The sequence below is a fragment of the Mesoplodon bidens genome (genome assembly GCF_964165515.1).
Source record: "Mesoplodon bidens genome assembly, chromosome: 3".
NCBI classification, from domain to species: domain Eukaryota; kingdom Metazoa; phylum Chordata; class Mammalia; order Artiodactyla; family Ziphiidae; genus Mesoplodon; species Mesoplodon bidens.
In genome coordinates this window covers 64,541,891-64,563,359 of record NC_138178.1, presented here as the reverse complement: position 1 = coordinate 64,563,359, position 21,469 = coordinate 64,541,891, and the positions used below count along the sequence as shown (strand labels likewise).

At 55.0% G+C, this 21,469-nt stretch overlaps 1 protein-coding gene across 2 annotated transcripts in view; it reads right to left on the bottom strand.

Moving 5' to 3' along the window:
* Window positions 1-5,859: 5,859 nt before the first annotated feature.
* Window positions 5,860-21,469, bottom strand: part of LINGO1 (leucine rich repeat and Ig domain containing 1) — an 82,896-nt gene continuing 67,286 nt past the window's right edge. For both annotated transcript variants that reach the window (XM_081230151.1, XM_081230150.1), the window contains one exon: window positions 5,860-8,330. In XM_081230151.1, the coding sequence (XP_081086277.1) occupies window positions 6,474-8,318 (1,845 nt within the window). In that variant the 5' untranslated portion in view covers window positions 8,319-8,330 and the 3' untranslated portion in view covers window positions 5,860-6,473. The remainder of the gene's footprint in view (window positions 8,331-21,469) is intronic.

Genomic DNA, 21,469 nt, shown 5'->3' with positions numbered 1-21,469 from the left:
GGTTCCTGCTGGGGTCACATCCAGGGCATGAATTGGCATGGGGGTTGGGGTGTGAAGGAACTGGGAGAGGAGGGGTTTGGGGCTGAGACACTGGGGCATCCCTCAGTCTCCGTGGCCCCCAAGTCCCCAGCCTAGCCTTCCCAGACAACAGAAATCACCTGGCCTGCGCTGGGGTATAGGATGAGCCATAATAGGTTTATGGGAAGGCTGTAAATCCCTTCACAGGCTAAGCAATCAGTTCCCTCAGGCAGTCAGAGCCAGAGCTTAGTTACATGGCCACTGTTCTCAGACCCATGCCCCATAGTCCCCAGTTGCCTGGCAGGTACCAGGGCCAAATTGCCAGGTCCTTAGAACAGGCTGCTGGGCCTTGTGTATATCATGCTCTGATCTCAGGGCCCCACAGAGATGCCAGGTAGACTGGGAGCCAGTAGGGGAGAATTGATTAGCAGAAGCTTTGATTGTGACCCCCACCCATGCACTCACCCACCTGTGCCAAAGCACACTCTCCATCACTGACTCATTCCCATCCCACAAAGGAAGGAGGCCGCAGGAGGTGATGGGACCATGCCCACTCCACAGCTGAGAAGCCTGAGCCTAGAGTGGCTCAAAGTAGAGACCAGTCTGGTGGGGTTTTTTTGCCATGAAGTACTGGTGCCCTGAGTACGGATCCTGCCTTCGTCACCTACCTGGCGGTGAGCCCCAGGCAACCACTTCTCCTCCCTGAGCCTCAGTGTTCTCATCCAAAAGGAAACACATGAGAACATCCTTGTGATAGGATTTAATAAGAGAATGTGGGTAAAGTGTCTGGCCTGGTGCCTGGCACAGCCCTTGATAAACAACAGCTGTTACTATTATTGCTATATTAACCCTGGTGCCACCTGCCTCCTGCTTCTGCTTGAAAGGACACTGCACCAGGGGCAGCAAACTTGGGCTCAAGTCCTGGCTCTTACTTACCACCTGTAGATCATCTGTAGCTCTGTCACCATCACTCTCTAAGTCCCCCACTCCTGGGTAAACTGTAGAGGCCTGTTCACAAATGAATGGTTCCAGAAAGAAAAAAGGCCCTGTGGAGGTTCCTATGGAAGGTGACTTCCAACAGTGGCTGCATCGACACTCGCATCGATGTGACTTTGCAGCTCCTCCCACCCAGAGCTGGGTCTGACCTCCCTCACCTGAATCTAGGTGGGCCTGTGACTTGCCTTCACCAATAGAATGCAGCAAACGTAAAGCTGTGGGACTTCCTGGCCTAGGCCTCAAGAGACATGGCATCTTCCGTTTCGCCCTTCTTGGAGCGCTGAGCTACCATAAAGAAGTCCAGCTAGCCTACTGGAGAGACCATGTGGAAAGAGAGAAGCCTGCTGTCCTCCAGCCCTTCCAGCCTCCCCAGCTCAGGTGACAGACATAGCCAGAAGCGGCCCCGGATCTTTCAGCCCCAGTCAGTTCTCCCCAGCTAACACCAGGCAGAGCAGAGATGAGCGGTCCTTATCAAGCCTGCCCAGATTATGAACAAACAATAAATGGTTGCTGTTGTTTTAAACCACTAAGTTTTGGGGTGGTTGTCATGCAGCAACAGATAACTGATACAGTCCTTTAGCCTTTTCTGTACCATCTTTACCCAGACTTGGCCTGGATGGGTGGAGCTCCTTGGCATCAGTTGTTTGGACAGGAGACGAGCACCTGACTCAGAGGCAGCACATCCATTGGCTGACAGGTGGCCAATCACATTTTTTTCCTCTGGAGACTATGAATGAAAAGCTCAGAGGTCCTAGCAAGGCAGAATATGAAGGCAGCTGAAGCTGGGGTTTTGGAATGGGAGCTGAGGACGGCTTTCAGCCCTATGCAGGCTGTCCTGTCATCAAAGGACACCAAATTGGGGAGACGAGCAGGAAAGCTGATAGACCATGGAACCAGGTTCTGTGAGGGCCCAAATAAGTCACTTAACTCCAGTTGGCCTGCTCTGACCTTGCTCCTTATACCTCACGAACCCTGACTTCAGGCCCTGCAAGGCTCAAGGTCCCCCAAGACTCCTAATACTTGCCAGGGGTCTACACTGCTCCTCTGACCCCCTCTCCTTTGCTCCCTGTGACCTCCATCCCCTGAAACACACACAGGTTGTGGCCTTGTCCTCCAGGGCCCCAGGGCATGGCCACTCTTTTTCCATCCTGGGCAGTCAGGGGTGATAGCCTAGAGTCTGCTGCCATCCAACCCACACAGCCCCAAGGCCTTTCGTGGCAAACCAGAGGGTGTGACCAGGTTTGGTTTCTACCCCAACCCCACTGGAGTTCCAGCTCTTTGGGATTCCCCATTGTGTTCCCCACGCAGTTCCTGAGTTCAACCACCACTTCTCTGCTTGTCCATAATGATGTCATGATAATAACAGTGGTCACTGTTGTATACCAAACAGGTGCCACACCTGAGATGGTGTTTGAACCAGGGTCTGCCTAACTCCAAAGTCCATGCCCCATCCACCGCTCTGCTGTGTGACTCTAGGCAGGTTACTTCCCCTCTCTGAGCTTCAGATTCACGCTTCTGACAGGTAAGCCGGGGGGGGTCATGGTGTTTTCTGTTTCCTCTAGTACTTACCCTGCTGGATGCTATCCTTGGCCCAGTCCACTTGCTTGTCCAAGGGTAGGCTCCCAGTCTTATCACCCTTTCTCTTTAAGGTATGCTGTATCCTGAAGGAACAGGCCTGGAGGCTGCCTCTGGTCTTGGTCTTCTGGAAAGCAGGCTAAACTCTCAGGATTCAGTATCTTGCCTTTTCCCCAGTAGCTTGGACCCAAGCTGAAAGGCGAGCAGAGAAGCCAGCTCCCTATAGGGCTTGATGTGGCAAGACACCCTGACTCCACAACCCCATTGGGTCTGAGGCAGACTGGGGTCATGTGGTGAGTGGTATCTGTGCCTTCTCTTTCTCTCTCGGAGGCTGTCAGGCCATGGAGAAAGTAACCTCTCCAGTCTGACTTTCCACGCTATTCCCCCTTAAATCTGCCAGGATTCTTAGCAGTTGAGTTCATTACCCTCTTCTATAGACGAAGGTCCAACAGTTAGGAAGGGGCAGCATTAAAACCCAAGCTGCCTAGCTCCCAGCTTGGGCTTTTCCTGGGGCCCAGGCTCTTTGGCTTGGGCCAACCCAGCCCCCGGACCCGGGGTGCCCACATCCCCGTGAACTGGCTCTCTCTCCCATCTGAAAACAACCTCACAATTTTCTTCTGTACTGGATTTCCTCAGGGGTTCTGTTCCCTCCCAGTAGCCGGGAAGATATTGGCCCTGCTCTTACTAGAACCTCGTGAAGCCCGAGGGATCCCGGCTTCCCAGATGGGTTAAGTAATAATCCCGTGGGCTGCCTTCTGCGTGAGGTCGGTGCCCACCAGGGCATCCAGGGCTGTGGCGATGGAGAGCCTATGCTCTGGTCTCTCTCTGGAGGTGGGCAGGCCTGTCGAGTTCTTGAAGCCTCATGCGATACCACCGGCCTCTTGTTGCATACAAGCCACCCCCATGTCCAAGGACTCCTCTCCCTGCCCTTGAGGTCCCCAAAGTTGTCTCCTGCCAGATGGGGGTCCCCAGACCTGGCCCTGGGAAGCCCTGAGCCAGGCTTAGAAGTCTGCGGCTCTGGAATTTCCAGGCCCTGGTCCTGTCACTTAGAAGCTGCATGACATTGGCTAAGCTACCACCCTCTCTGCTCCTGGCTCTGCGTCACAGCTGGACCCAACAGTAATCATCACCACCACCACTGGTGGAGGGTTTACTGAGTGCCAGGCACTACATCAATCAACAAATATACCTATGCTCCCTCATTTAACCTCCTAATGGACAAAAGTCTTAAGATCATCTTTATGTTACAGATGAGAAGACCGAGGCTCAGAGGGGTTAAGAAAGAGTCCCGGGTTTCCCTGGTGGCACAGTGGTAGACAGTCCGCCTGCCGATGCAGGGGACGCGGGTTCGTGCCCCGGTCCGGGAGGATCCCACATGCTGCGGAGCGGCTGGGCCCGTGAGCCATGGCCGCTGGGCCTGCGCGTCCGGAGCCTGTGCTCCACAACGGGAGAGGCCACGACAGTGAGAGGCCTGCGTACCGCAAAAAAAAAAAAAAAAAGAAAGAAAGAAACAGTCCCAAACAGCTAGTAAGTGCTAGAACAGGACCTCAAACTCAGACCTGACCTCAAACCTCAGGGCCTTATCATCACTAGTCTAGGCTGCCCCCCAACCCCGGGACCTGCAACATTTTCCACATCAAAACTCTAGGATCCTGTGGGGAGAGGATCCTGTTCCTTCCCAGGATAAAACCACAGTTCAGGGGGCTTGAGGCTTCCCCAGAACCAGGCACAGTCTGGGGTGGTGGTTGGGAGATGTGGGCAAGTGTACACAGACTGCCTGGAGCAGAGCAGGCTCCTGGGTACATCTGTAAACTGAATGAATGAATGAGTGAATGAATGAATGAGTGCCAACTCCATGCCAGACTCTGCTCACCCTGCCATCCCACCAGAGGCTTGGTTTAGAAGTTGCTAGGCACGCAGCTACCCAGTTCATGCCAGCTTGGGTGGGGGGGCGGGTGAGCCCCAGGAGGAGCCCTGATTGGAGGGGCTTCATTCTGGAAGTTTTTTGCTGCTGAGGGCTGACTTCCCTATTGCATCCCCCCACTCCCAAGTTCAGCTAAGTCTGTACCCATGGGTTCCTGCATTGCTGGATTCTCCCCTAGCCTGAGGGTTAATGGGCAGCAGGGTCACCCTGGGCCCACTGTGGGGCTGAATCCAAGGAGTCCCCGAGTAGAAAGAGGAAACTTGGAGGGGTGAAGCCAAGCTTTCCTGGCTGCCCCTCCCTGTCCGACAGAGATGAGGGGTGAGCACATGGTCTGCTGGCTGAGCTACCGCCCCAGATTCTAGAGCCCATGGATTCTGGAAAAGTTACAAGCTGACCTGTCTGGCTCATCACACTTCTATCATCACTCAGAGCATCCCTTTCCAGGGTTGAGTTTGGAGCATCTAGGTTTGGTGAGAATGAACAGGGCCACCTCTGACTCTCCTGGTCAGCTCACATGCAGGTGGCTCCCAATCCCAAACCCAAGACAGGGCATGACTGGGTTGGTGACCTGGGTCTGGGCAGTCCTAAGGGCAGCCCCAGAACTGCCTTCCTAGCCCCAAAGACTGGGGACTCTACATGGGAAGTGGCATAGAGTAGGCACTTGATAAATGCTTATGGAAAGAAGGCTTGGAGAGATCTGGTGTTCCCAATCCCTGGGTAGGTCCAGGTCAAAGCTGCAAGGGGCTTCTCCCTGGAGGGACCCCACACCAGAGGTGGTGGAAGCGATGATGCTCAAGGACCTCGGGACTCCTCGGGGGGTCTAGAGCCCTGGCCATCCAGGCAATGCTTGTGGTCACCGCCAGGCAGCTGTCCTGGGAGAAGCCTCTGGAAGTCCCTGGAGGCGGCCCTCCCCTGGCATGCCCCCCACAGTGAGATAATAATGACCATAATGAGAACAGTCACCCACACATGTGCACAGCGCTTTACAGGTTACAAAGTGTTTCACATACATCATCTCATCAATTCCTCACAACAGCCCTGTGAGGTAGGCAGGGCGGGGAGTAGCGTTTCCATTTATACAGATGTGGAGACTGAGGCCCAGAGAGGGTCAATGACCTGTTTGAGGCCACACAGCAAGTCAGCAGCAAAGCTGGGACCAGAGTTGGGCCTCGGCTCCTGGCTCTCTCCACTGACTGTGCTGTCCTCCAGGAGGACCCCAGCCCCTGTTCAGAGTCTCAGCCACACCCAAGCCAGGCCCCGCCCCCTGGCAGTAGTGCTGCCTGGCAGCTCAGCAGACAGGCCCTCACCCCCATTGGGCAGCCCAGTCCCCTCCACCCGCTCTCTGCAAACAGCCAGCCCAGAGCTGGGCCCAGACCCACCACCCAACCTGCTCCTGGCGACTGCCCTGGCCTGGTGGGCAGGCAAGTGGGGCTGGAACCTCCTTCCCTGTTTTCCTGAGTGATCCCTCCCCACAGGGGAAGACAAGAGAAAGGAGGAAGAGGAGGAAGAGAAAAACAAGAAACTGAGTTGGAAGAGGGCCCTGGAGCAATCAGGACGTCAAAAGTTTGCATTCCGACTAGCTATAGGAAATAGTTTTTTTTTCTCTTTTTATTATTTCAAGTTTTCATAAAAATCCATAATTACTGAAACCCAAGTTACAGAGGAAGTTCGTAACCTTTTTATTGAATTATTGACTGTGCCGTGTCAGCTTCCGACTCCAGTCTGTCAACGTGTGCCCCTGTGCAGCTGGGGTCCCCAGGCCTGGACTTCTGAGGTCCTGGTAGAAAGAGGGCAGGCGGTGAGGGCCAGCGGGGGCAGCAGGGGACGGCGTGGGAGGGAGAAAAAGAGTGTGTGTTGGAGGGGCTGGGAGGAGGTGGGAAGGACTGGAGAGGGAGCGGATGGCGGCCAGGTCCCTTCCCCTGCCCGGCACATCCCAGGGTCCCCGCCCCCCGCCCCGGCCTCATATCATCTTCATATTGAACTTGCGAGGTGCGTCGGCGGAGCTGATGCCTGCGTCCGACTTGCGGGGCACATACTCAATCTCGATGTTGTGCTTGGTGTTGCCCTTGCCCCGGCTCCAGAGAAACAGCAGCACCAGACAGAAGAGGACGACGCCCAAGAAAGAGATGAAGCCCATGGTGGTGGCGATGATGAGGGTCTTGATGTCGAAGGGGAAAGGCACGGTGGCGCGGGTGCTGTTGGCCTCTCCCTCGCCCGGCTGGTTGGAGATGAAGGCGAAGGTCTTGTTGGGCTGATGGGGCCAGTCGGGCGAGTAGCTGCGCACGTGCAGGTGGGCAGGCATGGAATCGTTGCCGCCCGCGTTGGCTGCGATGCACAGGTAAGTGCCGTTGTCCTGCACCTGGGCGTAGCGCACCTCCAGCGTGCCATCGGGGAAGACCGTGAGCCGCCCGTTGCTCTTGGCCGAGACCAGGTGCTTGCGGGGCGAGAGCCAGAGGATGGCGGGCGGCGGGTCACCATCCGCCCGGCACACGAACTGCACTGTGTGGCCCTCATCCACAAACACCTGCTGGGCCTTGCGGTCCCGGATGCGGGCACGGCGGCAGGTGAAGTAGTTGGGCAGGAGCACATCAGGGAAGTCCTTGAACTCCTTGCCCTGGACGAACTCGGGCGTGGCACACGTGGGCTGCTGCCGGTTGAAGTTGAGCCGCCAGCGGCGCCGGAACACCCACAGGAGCCGGCAGTCGCAGGCCAGCGGGTTGGAGTCCAGGATGAGTGTCTCCAGGTTGCCCACCGAGTGGAAGGCCGACTCCTCCAGCGTGGTCAGCTGGTTGCCGGAGACGTTGAGCACGCGCAGGTAGTTGAGGCCGCGGAAGGCATAGGGCTCCACCACGGCCAGCTGCCCACCCACCAGCTGGATCTCCTGCAGCCTTAGCAGCTCATGCAACATGGAGCCCTCAATGGTGCTGATGGGGTTGTAGGAGAGGTTGAGGAAGCGGAGATAGACCAGGTGGCGCACCGCCAGGTAGGGCACAGCGGTCAGGTTGCAGTGTGTGATAGACAGGGACGTCAGGTTGAGGCCGTAGAGACAGTTGGGAGTCATGGTGTCCAAGTAGGGCCAGTGAGAGATCTCCAAGACCTTGAGCCGGTACAGCCTCTTGAAGGAATAGTCCCGGATGGCATTGATGTTGAGGTGCCGGAGCCGCAGGACGATGAGACCATGCAGGTGGGACAGCGCCTCGGTGGGGATGGAGGTCAGATTGCATTTCTCCAGCGTCAGCTGCTCCAGGCTGTTGAGGCCGCTGAAGGCTCGGTGGGAGATGTAGACGAGGTCGTTGTCGCCGACTTCCAGTGACTTGAGGTTGTACAGGTCCTGGAACATGTAGTCCAGCAGGATGACGATCTTGTTCTCGCTGATGTCCAGCTTGGTCAGGTTACTGAGGCCGGTGAAGACGCCCAGGGGGATGAGCTTCAGGCGGTTGCTGCGGAGCCCCAGCGTCCGGAGGTTGAAGAGGTTGTTGAAGGCACCAGGCTCCACGGCGCTCACGATGTTCTCATTGAGCTCCAGCTCCTCCAGGTGCGGGAAGCTGGCAAACTCGTCCTGGTTGAGCGTTTTGATGCGGTTCTTGCCCAGGTCCAGCAGGCGGGTCTCGGTGGGGATGCCCTCAGGCACCGCCACAAAGCGCTTGCGGTGGCAGAGCACCGCGCGGTCCTGGGCGGAGCACTCGCAGCGGGGCGGGCAGCCTGTGGCCGAGCCTGACAGCACCGAGCCCAGCACCAGCAGGAGGATGGGCTGCCAGCAGGCCAGGAGGGGGCTGGGCATGCTCCGCACGCCCCCCGCCAGCATCCTCTCGCTCACCTGTGGCCAGGAGCAAGCACAGGACAGAGGGGGCGGTTAGAGGGCAGTGTCTGCTGGACCCCCGCCCAGAGCCCTCTGTGCCCTCTGCCCTCCTGCCCTGTCAGGATGTCCCTGACACACAGAGAGAGGCAGGGGTCCAGAGGGGCATATGACACCTGCCTGGGAACCCACAGTGAGGTCCAGATGCCCAGGCCAGAGGGCCTCCTGCCACCCCATGCTGCTTCCTCCTTGCCCCTTACCCTACCCAGATCCCTCCTGAAGGACCCTCCAGCATCCCTGGGGTCCAGGGGGTTCATGGAAGGGGCAGGGTCACTTCAGATGAGCCTGGCGTTGGCACCCTAGGCTGCATCCACCTCCTTTCCATTTTACATTTTACAGACAATGCAACTCCAGGCATGCGCCTCACACCCCACCTGGCACCCTGAGCCTCAGCTTCCCCTGGTGTTCATCAGGGGTAAAGCGAGACCTGTTGAGCTGCCCTCAGGGCTCACAGAGGGAATCAAAGGGGCTCAAAGGCTGAGGCCTCTAGGAATAGCCAGCAGAGGAGCACGTCTGGGCCCCAGCTTGCCAGGCAAGGGCTTCTGAGGCTGCTGGGGCCCACCCTCTCAGAACTCCAGCCTGAGCATCCCCAGGCACAGACACCACGGCTCCCTCCCCATCAAAACTGTGCTGAGCTTGAAGCCCAAGAATCTTGGGCAACCAGCATACCCAGTGGTTCCCACCAGTGTTTGTGAGACTGCTCCCCAGTGGGGTTTCTGGATCAGTGGAGGGTACCCCCTTTCCAGAAAGCCAGGACCCAGCCATAGTGCCTCCCTGGGGAATCTTTCCAACTCTACCCTTCCTCTGGGTCCCCATGGTGACCCACCCAGGCTCCTGAGCTCAGGCTCCTGCTATTCTTTCCTCCTGGAATGTCCCTTCCCCCGGTGTGTTGAAACCCCATCTTTAAGGCCATTGCTCTGAGAAGCTTTTTCTGATCCCCAGTTGGAAGTGTACTCCCCTTCAAAGACTCCCCCCAGGCTTCATCTGTCTGTCTGTCTCTCCGGCTTCCAATCACCCTTCTCCTAGTACCAGGGTTCTGTGCTGCTGCTGGTCCAATGGGGGAGCAGTCAGACACCCACAGCCCAGGACGGCGCAGGCAGCCCTGGAGGTGCCGGTCCACGCTGGGGCACTGGGGACATGAGGCTTGTTACAGCTGGGCCCTGAGGAACGTGCAGGATTTGGGTGGTGATGACAAGGGAGATGGTGCCGGGATAGGGGTCCAGCCTGAGTACAGGCTGCAGGGGGTGTGAGCCAGGGGTGTGCAGGAGCTCACCCCCTGATTACTCTCTCCTAGCGTGCGTTCAGAGGCCACTTGCTCCCACTTCTGCTAGACTGCTCTTCCCTCCTCTATCTCTGTTCCACCCTATGGGAAACTGGCCCAGCAGGGTACTTAGGGGGCTGGGAGGACTAGTCTGGACTCCTTCAAACTCCAGAGGCTGGACCAGATGGTCTCTGGGGGCCGAGCTGAAGCCCTTCTACTGCTAGTGGGGGTGAAGATCCATCCCACCCAGCCTGGCACCCTTGGGGCTCTGTTGCCATCCACATAGCCCACACTCATGGCCCTGAGGGGGCCTCACTGTAGGAAGGGGATGCCCAAGCTGGGAAGGTCCCATCTCTCTGCCCCAGCTCAGGCCCTTCTCCCACCCCTTCAAGCTCCTCCCCACACCTGCACACAGCCTCCACTTCCAAAGCCATAGGTCTCATCATCTGCACTTCAACCCTTATGGCAACTGGGGCTTGGAGAGCTTGTGGCTGCCCAAGGACACCCAGACAGTTGAGGAAGTGGATTTGGGACCAAGGCTCTGGTCTGTCGGATTTCAATGACAATGCTCCAGCGGTCTCCCAGGACTGACAGGCACTCCCTGGTTGTTGATCGACTAAGTGACTGATTAACTAGAGAGGGCTCCTGGTGTCACTGACATGTTATAGAATCTGCAAGGTTTTGTTATTCCCAAGGGCTCTGTCCACCACCAACCCCCCTTCCCCTCAGCCCCTCTCATCCTCTCTCCAGAGTTTTCTGTGGTTTGGCCTCCCCCACCCCACCCTCATCAGGCCATTTTCCACAAGTCACACATGCTCCAGTGACCCACCAGAAAAGCAAACATCCTGACAGGCAATCAATAAGTAATTGGGACGGCAGCTGGGGCTGGCGTGGGTATGAGCTTGGGGACCGGGAGAGGTAAATAGGACTTTTAGCACCCAGCTCACCACTGCGCTGGGGCGTGGGGTAGGCTGATGGAGAGGGTGCTAAGGAATGAGAGAGGGGATAGCGAGTGCACAGGCTACCTTGAGATGTCGGTAAGACCCTCATACAGACAAGAATCTGGCATACGAAGACTCCACGCCCTTGTCTCAACCTACCCATCTACCTCCTCTCCCACCACTCCCCCCAGGGAAAACACCCAGGTATCCCAGCCTTGTCCTGCACATTCCTGGCTCTAAACCATCTCCTTTTGGAGATCTCTCCCAGCCTCACTGCCCCAGCAGCCTTTGTGACCATCCATCCCAAAGGCCATCTCTTCCATGAGGCCACCCCTGATCTACTCAGTCAGAAATCATCTCTTGCCCACAACTCTGAAGTACCTTAGATTTATTAGTAATGACATTATGTAACTGACGTATAGCACATCTCATTCTAAAAATGATTGGAGCCAATGACCAGAAAAATTATGTTACAAGATGATAAGGAGATAAAGCTAAAGAAGGCAAGCCAGTCAAGAAAGAAGGTCACAAAATCCTATATAATGATTAAAGGTGAGAGCTTCCTAGTGACCTGAGCAAAGAGGGAAATGTGCTCCAAAGTCTCAGCATTTGGCGCCTCTCCTGTGTCATATGTTTAATCCTGGGTCCAACTCCCATGGGTACATTTCTCTCACCTGCTAGAGAGTGCGGTGCCTAAGGGCAGATGGTACGTCTGCAGCCTCAGACCAAGGTGTGGCACGGAAAAGACTCAACTGAATGTTCTTTGAAAGGAAGTGTGTGTGCATGAGAGAGTTTTTGCAGGGGCTGAAGTCACTCTGATGAAGCTGACCCTGGAGCAGGCCCACCGAGCAAAGAGAGACCTGGTGGATTCAAATATGTTGCTAGAAAAGCTGGTCGGCATTGCCCTGTGTGGCAGGCCTGGCAGTTAGACCCCCAGAGCAATGGGCCATACTCCACGGGACCAGGATAGCTCCAGAAGGGCACATTCTCCGAATCGCCTTTTACATGTGACTGTCCTGAAAGATGGGGAAACTGAGGCCTAGAGGGACTAACATGGCTTCCCAAGCTGGTTCAGCACACTGGGCCTGGTCTCCAGGTCTAACACCCCCACGGGGTCCCTGTCATCTAGGGATACTGGTAGGGTCTTGTCTGATGGGGTCACCAAAACTGCTGAGTGAGCGACGTGCTGCTCCCGCCCTCCTGGCACCATTAATCCTGCTGGTTATTCCTGCAGTGGCCAAGGAGAAGTGTTTTATGCATTTTAATCAGTGTTTTATTTTGGATCCTTGCCCCCTGAAGGGCTTCCCACAAGGGCAAGACTTTAAAAATTGGACCAATAGATGCAAAGGCCATGAACATCGAAGGCTGGCAGGTGGGCAGGCAGAGGAGAGCCGTGCCCGGGCCACAGCACACAGAGCCGACAGCAGCCTGCGTCCCCCCAGCCCCCGAGTGGTGGGAGCAGCCGAGCCATCAGACCTGCACTGCAGAGGGCCACCTGCCACCATCACACCCTCACTCAGGCAGATACAGCCTGGCTCACTTGCTCCCCACACAAGCCACTCCACTGTGTGCCCCTCAAGGACGCCTGCCCTCTCTGCCCTTTCCCCCCGCTGTGCAGGGAGGGGCTGATTCCAGGGTCCCTGAGGGAACACACGCAGAAACTGGATCTTCCCCAGCTAGAAAGTCAGCATCCTCAAACCTGCTTAAGGAAGGAAGACGAGAAAGGGCTCAGGCCCCAAACTGCAGTTTTACTGGGACTGGAAGGATCTGAGGTTGGCATCCCCAGTTGGGGCCTCACATTGGGGCTGTCCCTCGGGGCTCAGGGTTGAAGAGCATAACTGGTGGAGACAGAAGGGGCATGGGATCATCCATGGGTGGACTTGGAGAACCCTAAGGGAGGTCAGGGGTCATTCTATCTGCTAAGGCAGCATCTGGAGGCCCCTGGGGGCAGAGGCGTGCCTCTACCACGCAGCCAGCCTGGCCCATACAAGCTGGCCAGATGCCTGCACTTAGGGAAGGGCTGGGACTAGCATCTTCAGACCACTTGCTACAGGCCAGGTTTTAGGCTTTATATACACTGTCTTAGAAACCCTCACCCAGCATTCAGAGATACTTCCTACCCATTTTACAGATGAGAAAAGCTGAGGCTTCCAAAAGGAAATTCCTTTGCCTTTAGGCCTAGGCTACAAAGCTAGGAAACAGCAGAACTCCGTTGCTCCTGGTCAGGCTGCCTGCCTCAAGAGCTACCACACGTGGAGCAGGACTTCTTTCAGACACACAGGCCAATTCAGAGCCAAAGGAGGGGCAGGCGTGTCGCAGCAGTGCTAGGGTAAGGCCCCCAGGGCTAAGGGAAGGCACTAGTCCTTAGGTAGCTGCATGTAGGTAACTTGCCCCCTAAATGACAAAAGCTTTTCCCCAACTGTCAGAAAATGGTATGTTGAACACACTGAATTTTTTCAGTGTTTTCCCACCGTAGCATTCTCCTTTGCCTGCCGCCACTGTCTATGCTAGAATATCACCTAATTTGGGGTCGGCTGTAGCACAGGATGGAAGGTTCAGTTATTTTTGGTTTACAGTATCAATATTTCATGGTGTTCCCACTCAGTGTTCCTCAGGGACCGCAGGGATCCCCAGTACACACAGGCATGAGATCCCTGGCATGGAGGTGCCCACTGCCATCCCCAGGGCCCGGGGCCCCCTGGTTTCTCAGCCTGGCTGTGTGACCTGGGGCAACTGTGACAGGCTGCTTCTTCACTGGGAAATGAGGCTGTTATGCACGATCTCATCTTGTCCTGACACCCTACATTCCTAAGACTGAGCCTGCAGCAGGAAGGAGGGAGGAGGGAGGGCAGACTTGGGATGGGGGACTGAGGGCTTCAGAGAGCCTGCCTTGGGCCCCGCCCAACTCTACTACCCTTTCCTACTGATTGTCGAAAGCCCTGGGCCTGTTAGCACATCCTGTTCCCGCCACCACCCCTTGAGGTGGGTCGATTACTCGGAAAGGTGAAGGGACATATGCTGTGTCACCAAAGACTGGAGGCAAGGTAAGGTCTAGATTCTTCACGACTTGCCCTGTCCCCAGGTTCCTGCCTGTCTGAAGTCCCTTCTCTGCCTTCAGCTCCAGGGCACAGAGCAGCTGGATCCATTCCATGAAATGATAAAGCACGTTCGTGATAAGAGTACCTGTTAAGGGCTTCCCCGGTGGCGCAGAGGTTGGGAGTCTGCCTGCCAATAAGGGGGACACGGGTTCGTGCCCCGGTCTGGGAAGATCCCACATGCCACGGAGCGGCTGGGCCCGTGAGCCATGGCCGCTGAGCCTGCGAGTCTGGAGCCTGTGCTCCTCAACGGGAGAGGCCACATCAGTGAGGGGCCCTCGTACCGCAAAAAAAATAAAGAGTACCTGTTCAGAGGCAGCTGTGGCCACATGGCTGAAAGTAGGGTAATGCGGGGGTGGAGTGAGGCCTGTCTAGAAAGCCCCGATGGTCACTCCATCCCGGGGCCTTTCTCCCACAGCGATGGTCGACCACCTGCCCCATGCCTGGAGATCCCCCCCTCAGCCTTCAGAATCCAGCTCAAGGGCCTTCTACCCCAAGCCGCTCTTTGCAAGTCCCCAGGAAGAAGGGATCACCTCCTGGGGGTCCCTCTGGATCTCGGGTGGCGTCTGCCAAGCACTGCTGGTGTGTTTACCTCTCTCCCTTCCTCCCTCTGTTAGAGCCTCTGCTGCCTCCCCTTCTGTGGACCCCAGATTGAGAGCCCCCCGTACAGGGCTGGGGCTGCTATAGCTCAGCACCGCCAGGCCCAGCTTCAAGGGGCAGAGAGCCCCGACACACAGCTGCTGGGACAGCTGCCCAGAACAGCTCTTGACTCCAGGTCTAAGCTCTTTACAGAGGCTTCAAGGAGGAGGAGGAGGTGTCATGTGGGCTCAGGCTGAACTACAGATACATTTCCACCGGCCAAGTCAGGGGCGGGAGAGGCGCCATTTTAGCCAAGAGAACGGTGCGGGCAAAGGTGTGCAGGGTGGAGGTGACTCATGTCCGGGAACATTTGAGAGCATCCAGGGGCTCCTAATTGCTTCTCTTGTACCCCAAATCCTGACCCGGGTCCCTGGACTCCTTTTAAAGATCCTCCATTCTGGCTTTCCCGGGCTAATCCCTGCTGAGGTGTGAATGGCTGATAATGGCTTAAGGTGTGAGCTGCTAATGGGGGAAACTTGGTCTTCCCTGGCCAGTCTAATCCAGCAGGGCTATGCTGAGAGCCTGGGGAAGGGCAGGGGCTGCCCCCTGGCACACGGGGAGGGGGTATGGGGGCAAAGGAAACCCTGGGAGGAGGGGTTAGCACCAGGTTGAGCTCTGGCAGGAGAAATCCAGACCGACTGTGGCCCGCAGGCAGGCAGCTGGGCCGCGTCCGTCTGTCCGTCTGCCTCCTCCTGGGCTGGTCTGCCTGCCTTTGCCTGCCCTCTCCCTCTCCCTTCTCCTCCTTCATCCCCCCCCAACGGGGAGGAAAAATCAACCTGAAAGAAAATTGAGGTCATGTCCTTTGTTGTGTATAATTCTTTATTTTCCTCTTGCTCTTGGTTCTAGCAAAGAGTTGCTGGGCCCCCGGGGTGTCTGTGTGTGACGTTTGTGAGCAGGCAGCCATGTGTGGCCTATGTGGGTGTGTGTCCCTCCTCCTGCCACTGCCGCTCCCTGCACCCACCCTCACCCCCGGCCACTGCCATCAGCCCCATCTCTTAGGTGCACTTGGAAACTCAGTCCTCTCCCAAAGGTGCTCACCTGGCCTCTCAGCCATGGCCGGGCTGGAGGGTGCTGACTGGGCGCAGTGTGGCTGCCTGCCTGTTTGCTAGGGCAGCTGCCCCTGTGTGGCCCTGGGCAAGCACCCGTGCCCCCTGCACCTAAGGGAGGGACGCCCCTGCCCACCCCACTGCCTACCCCACTGAGCACAGCTGATCTCAGGAGCTGACAGCCTTCCAGCCAGTTCGCAGCCCCAGGCCATTTGTGGGATCAGTTATGAAATGTAATTGGCAAAGCATCTTAGTGTTTAAAGGCTTCTGTGTATAGGCTTTGCCCTCTAGGAGCTGCTGATTCGTTGCGGAGGAGCAAGCGTGGGGCAAGGCCTAGAGAAGGCTACTTCTGAGTGGGCAAAGGGCACTGGGCTCTGGCCAGGGCACCCTACCCTGCTGTGTGAACGTGGGTGTGTGAGTCCTGGACCACTCTGGACCCTGCCTGCCCTTCCACACGGTTGTTCTGAGGTGAGAGGCCAGTGGGGAAGCTAGGAGCCGGCCTGGGGGAGGCAGGAGGGAGCCACTGGTTCTGGGAAGCTTCCTTGTTGTCTGCTGTAGGCCTGCCTGAGCAGACAGCAATCCTAGTTGGATTGGTGCTGTCCCAGAATTGAGGAGGGGTGCACAAGCACCCATGTGGTGACCTGACAGGTCTCAAGGAAAGTGATGGTCTTGCACCCCCATACCTCCCTTCCCATCTCTCTCCAGGTTTGAGATGCCAACCCAGGCCCTCGGGGACAGGAAGACGCCCCCGAAGGACTCTGGCCCCATCCACCGCCCAGGCCAGGGGCCCCTTGGGAGGTGTCTAGCAGACATGCCTGCTTCATCTCCCCTCAGCCCCCCTCTTTCTGGGGCGCCCAGGGCCCTCTCCCAGTTGCTCCAGCCCTCAGGCTCCTCTACCTTGGGAACAGCTCAGGCTGGCCCATTTCAGACTTTGGAGGCCTGAAAACCAGCCAGTCCCCACCTGGGAGGGTCAAAAGCCTTGGGCTTGGGAGAGGGGGGAGGTCACAGCCTCAGAAATTCAGGGTGAAGATGGGGGAGCTGAGGGGAGTCGTGGATCTAAAGTGGGATTTGAAGGCCAGAGACCTATGATGATGATGACGATGATGATGATGATGATGATGATTGGAAAAACCCTAACAGAGGATTTTTTTGGTGTGCCGGCATTATTCTAAGTACTTTACATATAAAAATTAATTTAACCTCACCACAACCTGTTGAGGTAGGTCCTGTTATTGTTCCCATTGTGCAGATGGAAAAGACAGACGCACAAGGAGGTTCTGTAATTTGCTCAAGGTCACAAAGAGGTTCTGAAACTTGCTCAAGGTCACAAAGCTAGCATGATATGAACTCAAACATGAACTTGTTTAATCTTCACAACAATCCTGTTAGGTTGGTACTATTATCCTCATTTTAAAGATTAGATAACTGGGGCACAGAGAGGTGATGCAACTTGGCCCAAATCACACAGCCGTAAGTAGCAGAGCTGGAATTAGTCCTGAGGCAGTTAGACCACAGGTTGTCCTGACCACTCTTATATACTGCCTCTCTCTGATTCAAGTTCAAGGGCTGCTGAGCTGCATGATCGTGGGCAAGTGGCTTTATGCCTCGGGGCCCTAAACTCCTCATTTAGAAAAGGGAATGGCAGCTTCTATACTGCTCTCATAGGGCTGGGGGCAGAGAATTCAAGGAGAAGGAAGGGAAGAGAAATTTATATGGAGCACATAAACTAAATGTTTTGCAGAATGACCCCACCAACCCTCGCCACATACCCTGTGAGGGAAGTACCATTAGCCCCATTTTACTGATGAGGAAACTGAGGCTCCAAGCCATTAATTCACCTGCCAAAGGTCACTGAGCTTGTCTAACTCCAGAGGCATGATAACCCTAGAGACCATCACTCAGGTGAGGAAACGGAGGCCCAAGAGCATCAGCAACTTGTCCAAGGTCCCACAGCATCTCAGGGTTAGGGCCTAGGAAGAAGCCCAGACTCCTGACGGCAGCCACCTTCTCTCCCCAACATCATGCAAGGATAACATAGCCTCTCCATTCATGCTGCAGCCAGGTCAGGGACAGGTGAAGGTTTGCATTATTTCTGCCTCAGAAGAGGGAGAAGACTTAAAAACAAGCCCCCAGTACATCACAAACCAAGGTCTAGTGAGTTATTTATACCATGGACAGGCAAACTATAAATAAAAACACTTGCCCTTCTCTTGGCACTGACTGTCAAAGCCCTCTCTGCTCAACTGAATCTTGGCCAACCTCTTGCCAAAGCCCATTTTTTCCAACCTGGTATGTATACTAAGCTCAGTATCAAGAGGTGATGAACCCCTCTGGTCAGACACATACAGGTGGTGTGTTCTGCTCAGGAACAACTGATGCCATCACCTGACTGTGCATTCACGAGAAGCCCAAACTTGGGACGGCCCTGGCACCTCTGCAAATCTCTAAGGTGTGTCCCAAGGCAGAGGGTATAAAGGGCCCAGTGCACGCCCACAGGGTAGAACCAAAGACCCATGTGCGGAGTCATAGAGGAGGCCTATTCAGTTCAGTACGAGGAATCAAATGGAAGATCAGACGGCTCAGGATAGAAGATGTACCTTGGTAGATAATGAGTGAGCAGGCTGTCATGAGAGGTATGCAAGCAGAGACCGTGGATCAGGGACACTGCAGGAAGACTCCTCTGGTGGGTCCACACCTCAGCGGCCCCTCTTAGCTCTGAGATACCCCCATCTTGCACCCCAGTAAAGGGAGTTGACATAGCCAGCCCCCCAACTGCATCTGCAACCCTGTGCTGGGCCAGACAGAGGAAGCATGCTGGCCGGGCCCCCACCCCCTCCTGGAGCCACGAGCCGGTTCTCTGCAGAGGGAAGCAGAGGAGGTGGCAGAGAGAGATTAATTCCCTGAAATGGGAAAAAATAGAAAAACACACACACACCACACACCCTAATAACACGTAATAAGAGGCTGGAGACAAGGAACAATGCCCTGGTAATGTCACCCTGGAGGCAATCAATTTGGGTGTCACATGAAATAGGCATAATTATTCCGCCAGCCCTGTCGCTCATCTCTAACCAGCTCCAGGGGCCCAGGCCTGGGCGGGAAAAGCGGTGTAGAATCAATTGTTGGTGCACCAGGCTGGCAGAGGGAGCCGCTCCAGATTAGCTTGCCAGCACCAGGTTTCTCAGCCCCTGAGGGTAGGCAGGGGCTTGAGGGCCTTGCAAATGCCCAGGAGCCACCTTGCTCAGCCATCCCTCACTTGCTCAGTGGGAAGGGAAATCAGGGACAACTCCCCAAGGAGGTGGGAATGAAGGAGGAGCGAACATATATATGTTCATCATTGTTCATTCCCCAGGTCACCAAACTCTTAGCACTCACCAAGGCCAAGCCCCACACCAGGTGCCAGGGGTTTACTGGGGCCTGTGCATTATTAAAATAATGAAGCAAAGTCTCCTTCTACCTCCCAAGCTAGGACCACCCCTGCCCATCCTGTGGGTGAACACAGAGCCACTAGGATTCCTTTGGCTCTAAGTGTGCAGGGACTTAAGCTCTCCTTGCTCCTCCTTCATTCCCACTTCATTGGGGAGAACTCCCTGACTGCTCTTGCCTATCCCTGACCCACTTGCCCAGGGTTTATACAGCAGCACCTCAACACCTGAGGAAACTGAGGTGCAAAGGGAATGATTGCTTAGTGAGCACCCATTACACACTGGCTGCTGCTGCCTATCTCAACCTCCATTTCATACACCAGAAACTGTGAATTTCGGATATGCAAATCAAGGCCATAGTATAAGATCATTTTACACTCATTCAATCATTAAAAGTCAAGATGTCTGAGCATACCGAGTGTAGGTGCAGGTGGGGAATAATGGGGATACTCATCTCCTGCTGGGGGAAGCATAAACGGTCCAACCAATTTGGAAAACACTGTAGCACATTTCCTAGTAAAGTTGAATATGAATATGACCTACGGCAATTCCGCTCCTAGCTGTGTGCCCCAGAGACGCTCTGCCTGTTGTCTTAGGGGAAGGGACAAGAAAGTTCACCGCAGCACTGTTTGTAAGAGTAAAAAGGGAAACAACTCACATTCCCGTTAATAGAAGAATAAATACACTGTTTTTGTTCAAACAACAGAACATTATGCATCAGTGAAAATGAATGAACTACATTTATCATTATTTGTAACAATATAGATGAAACTTAGGTATACGGTGTTGAAGAAAAAAGGCAGATTCCAGAGGACTGCACAGTTTCATGTTCCTTTTATAAAGTTCAAAACTAACTAAAACTGAACAATTTCTCTATATTAAAATGTGATTTTTGGGCTTCCCTGGTGGCGCAGTGGTTGAGAATCTGCCTGCTAATGCAGGGGGACACGGGTTCGAGCCCTGGTCTGGGAAAATCCCACATGCCGCGGAGCAACTAGGCCCGTGAGCCACAACTACTGAGCCTGCGCGTCTGGGGCCTGTGCTCCTCAACAAGAGAGGCCGCGACAGTGAGAGGCCCGCGCACCGCGATGAAGAGTGGCCCCCGCTTGCCACAACTAGAGAAAGCCCTCGCACAGAAACGAAGACCCAACACAGCCAAAAATAAATAAATAAATTAAAAAAAAAAAAATGTGATTTTTAAAAGGCAAGAGAATACTAAATAGATAATTTAGGGTAGTGGCTGCCAAGGGATGGGGCGAGAAGAAACACATGGGAAGATGCATATCGTTATTAAAGTGCTAGTGTTCAGGTTAGGGAGTAGGGTCATGGTGTTCATTATATTAGTAGTCGTCGTAGTAGTAGTAATACTAACTACATTAATTATAACAGGCCATGCCTGGACCGGTGAGCAAGAGTCGTAGACCAGAGCTCAGGAAGAAGGCATTCTAGACTGAGCCCCGTGCTTGTAAGCTGGGGTCTTTGGGCAAGTTGTTCTAACTCTCTGGCTCTCAGTTTTCTCAGCTATAAAATCAAATCTCTGTACCACCTACAAGGCTAAGATTGAGAGCACATCACTGATACAAACTCTGAGTAGCTAGCAGTTCTGGAGAGCTTACTGTGTACCAGGCACTGTTCTAACTGCCTTGCATACATGAACACACTTAGTCTTCATAATGGCCCTCTGTTATCCTCACTTTACGGATAAGGAGACTGAGGTCCAAAAGATTAAGTTACTTGCCCACAGTCACAGAGCTAGGCAGTGTGGAGCTGAGATTTGAACCCAGGCATCTGGCTCCAGGTACCACACTCAACAACCTCACTATAAAATGACACTAAAGGAACTGAACACAGGAGGAGGGGACTGCTTTCAGAATAGCTCTACTGGGTCCACAGAGCCCAAGGATATTCATTCATTCAACACATAAATGAAGGTCAGCATCCTTCAAATGCATTTGGAAATGAACTTGCCTTCCCACTGTCTTTCTACAAAAAAACCGTCCCTGATTCTGGAATCCTGCTTTCTGTGTCTCTGCCAAATCTTTTACTGCCTCAAGAGATACCCAGTCTCTCTCTCTTCCTGGAGGACCCCTGACTGCCGCAGCCCCCAGGAGCAAATTCCATCCTTCTCTGAATACCAGTGTGTGCTACTGAATACCCTGCCTTGGCTCTCCCCAACCCCTGCCTGGGGCATCCTTGACACCACCTACCTCTGTCCATCCATTACAGGCTGAAGACACTGTGTTCCTTCCAGATAGGTAGTTTTTGCTACTAGAATCAGATGCTCCCTGGTGCCTCCCAGCATATTTCCTATCCCCAAGGCCAGGCAGGGGAGCCCAGGGGATGGGTCCAGGATTGCCCCGGGTGTTCAAGGCAATCCATGGGGGCCATGGGAGGGCCTAGCCCAGAGCAGAGCAGGCAGCTCGGCCAGGATGTGTAGAATAAATGCATGAATGAATTGGCTGGTACAATATTAGGTGCAAACCAGGCACCGTAGGTGCGTGGAGGAGGAGGGTCAGTGACGTGGAGCAGTCAGGGAGGCTTCCTAGAGGAGGGGCCAGGAGAAGAGAAGACCTTCTGGGTAGGTCTTCTTACAGCTAGACCAAGAGACCCCAGCCAGCAAAACCAAGGCTCTCACTCTGAAACCACCACCACCTACAGCCTCCCCTCCCTGGCCCTTCCCTAGTCCCACAGGA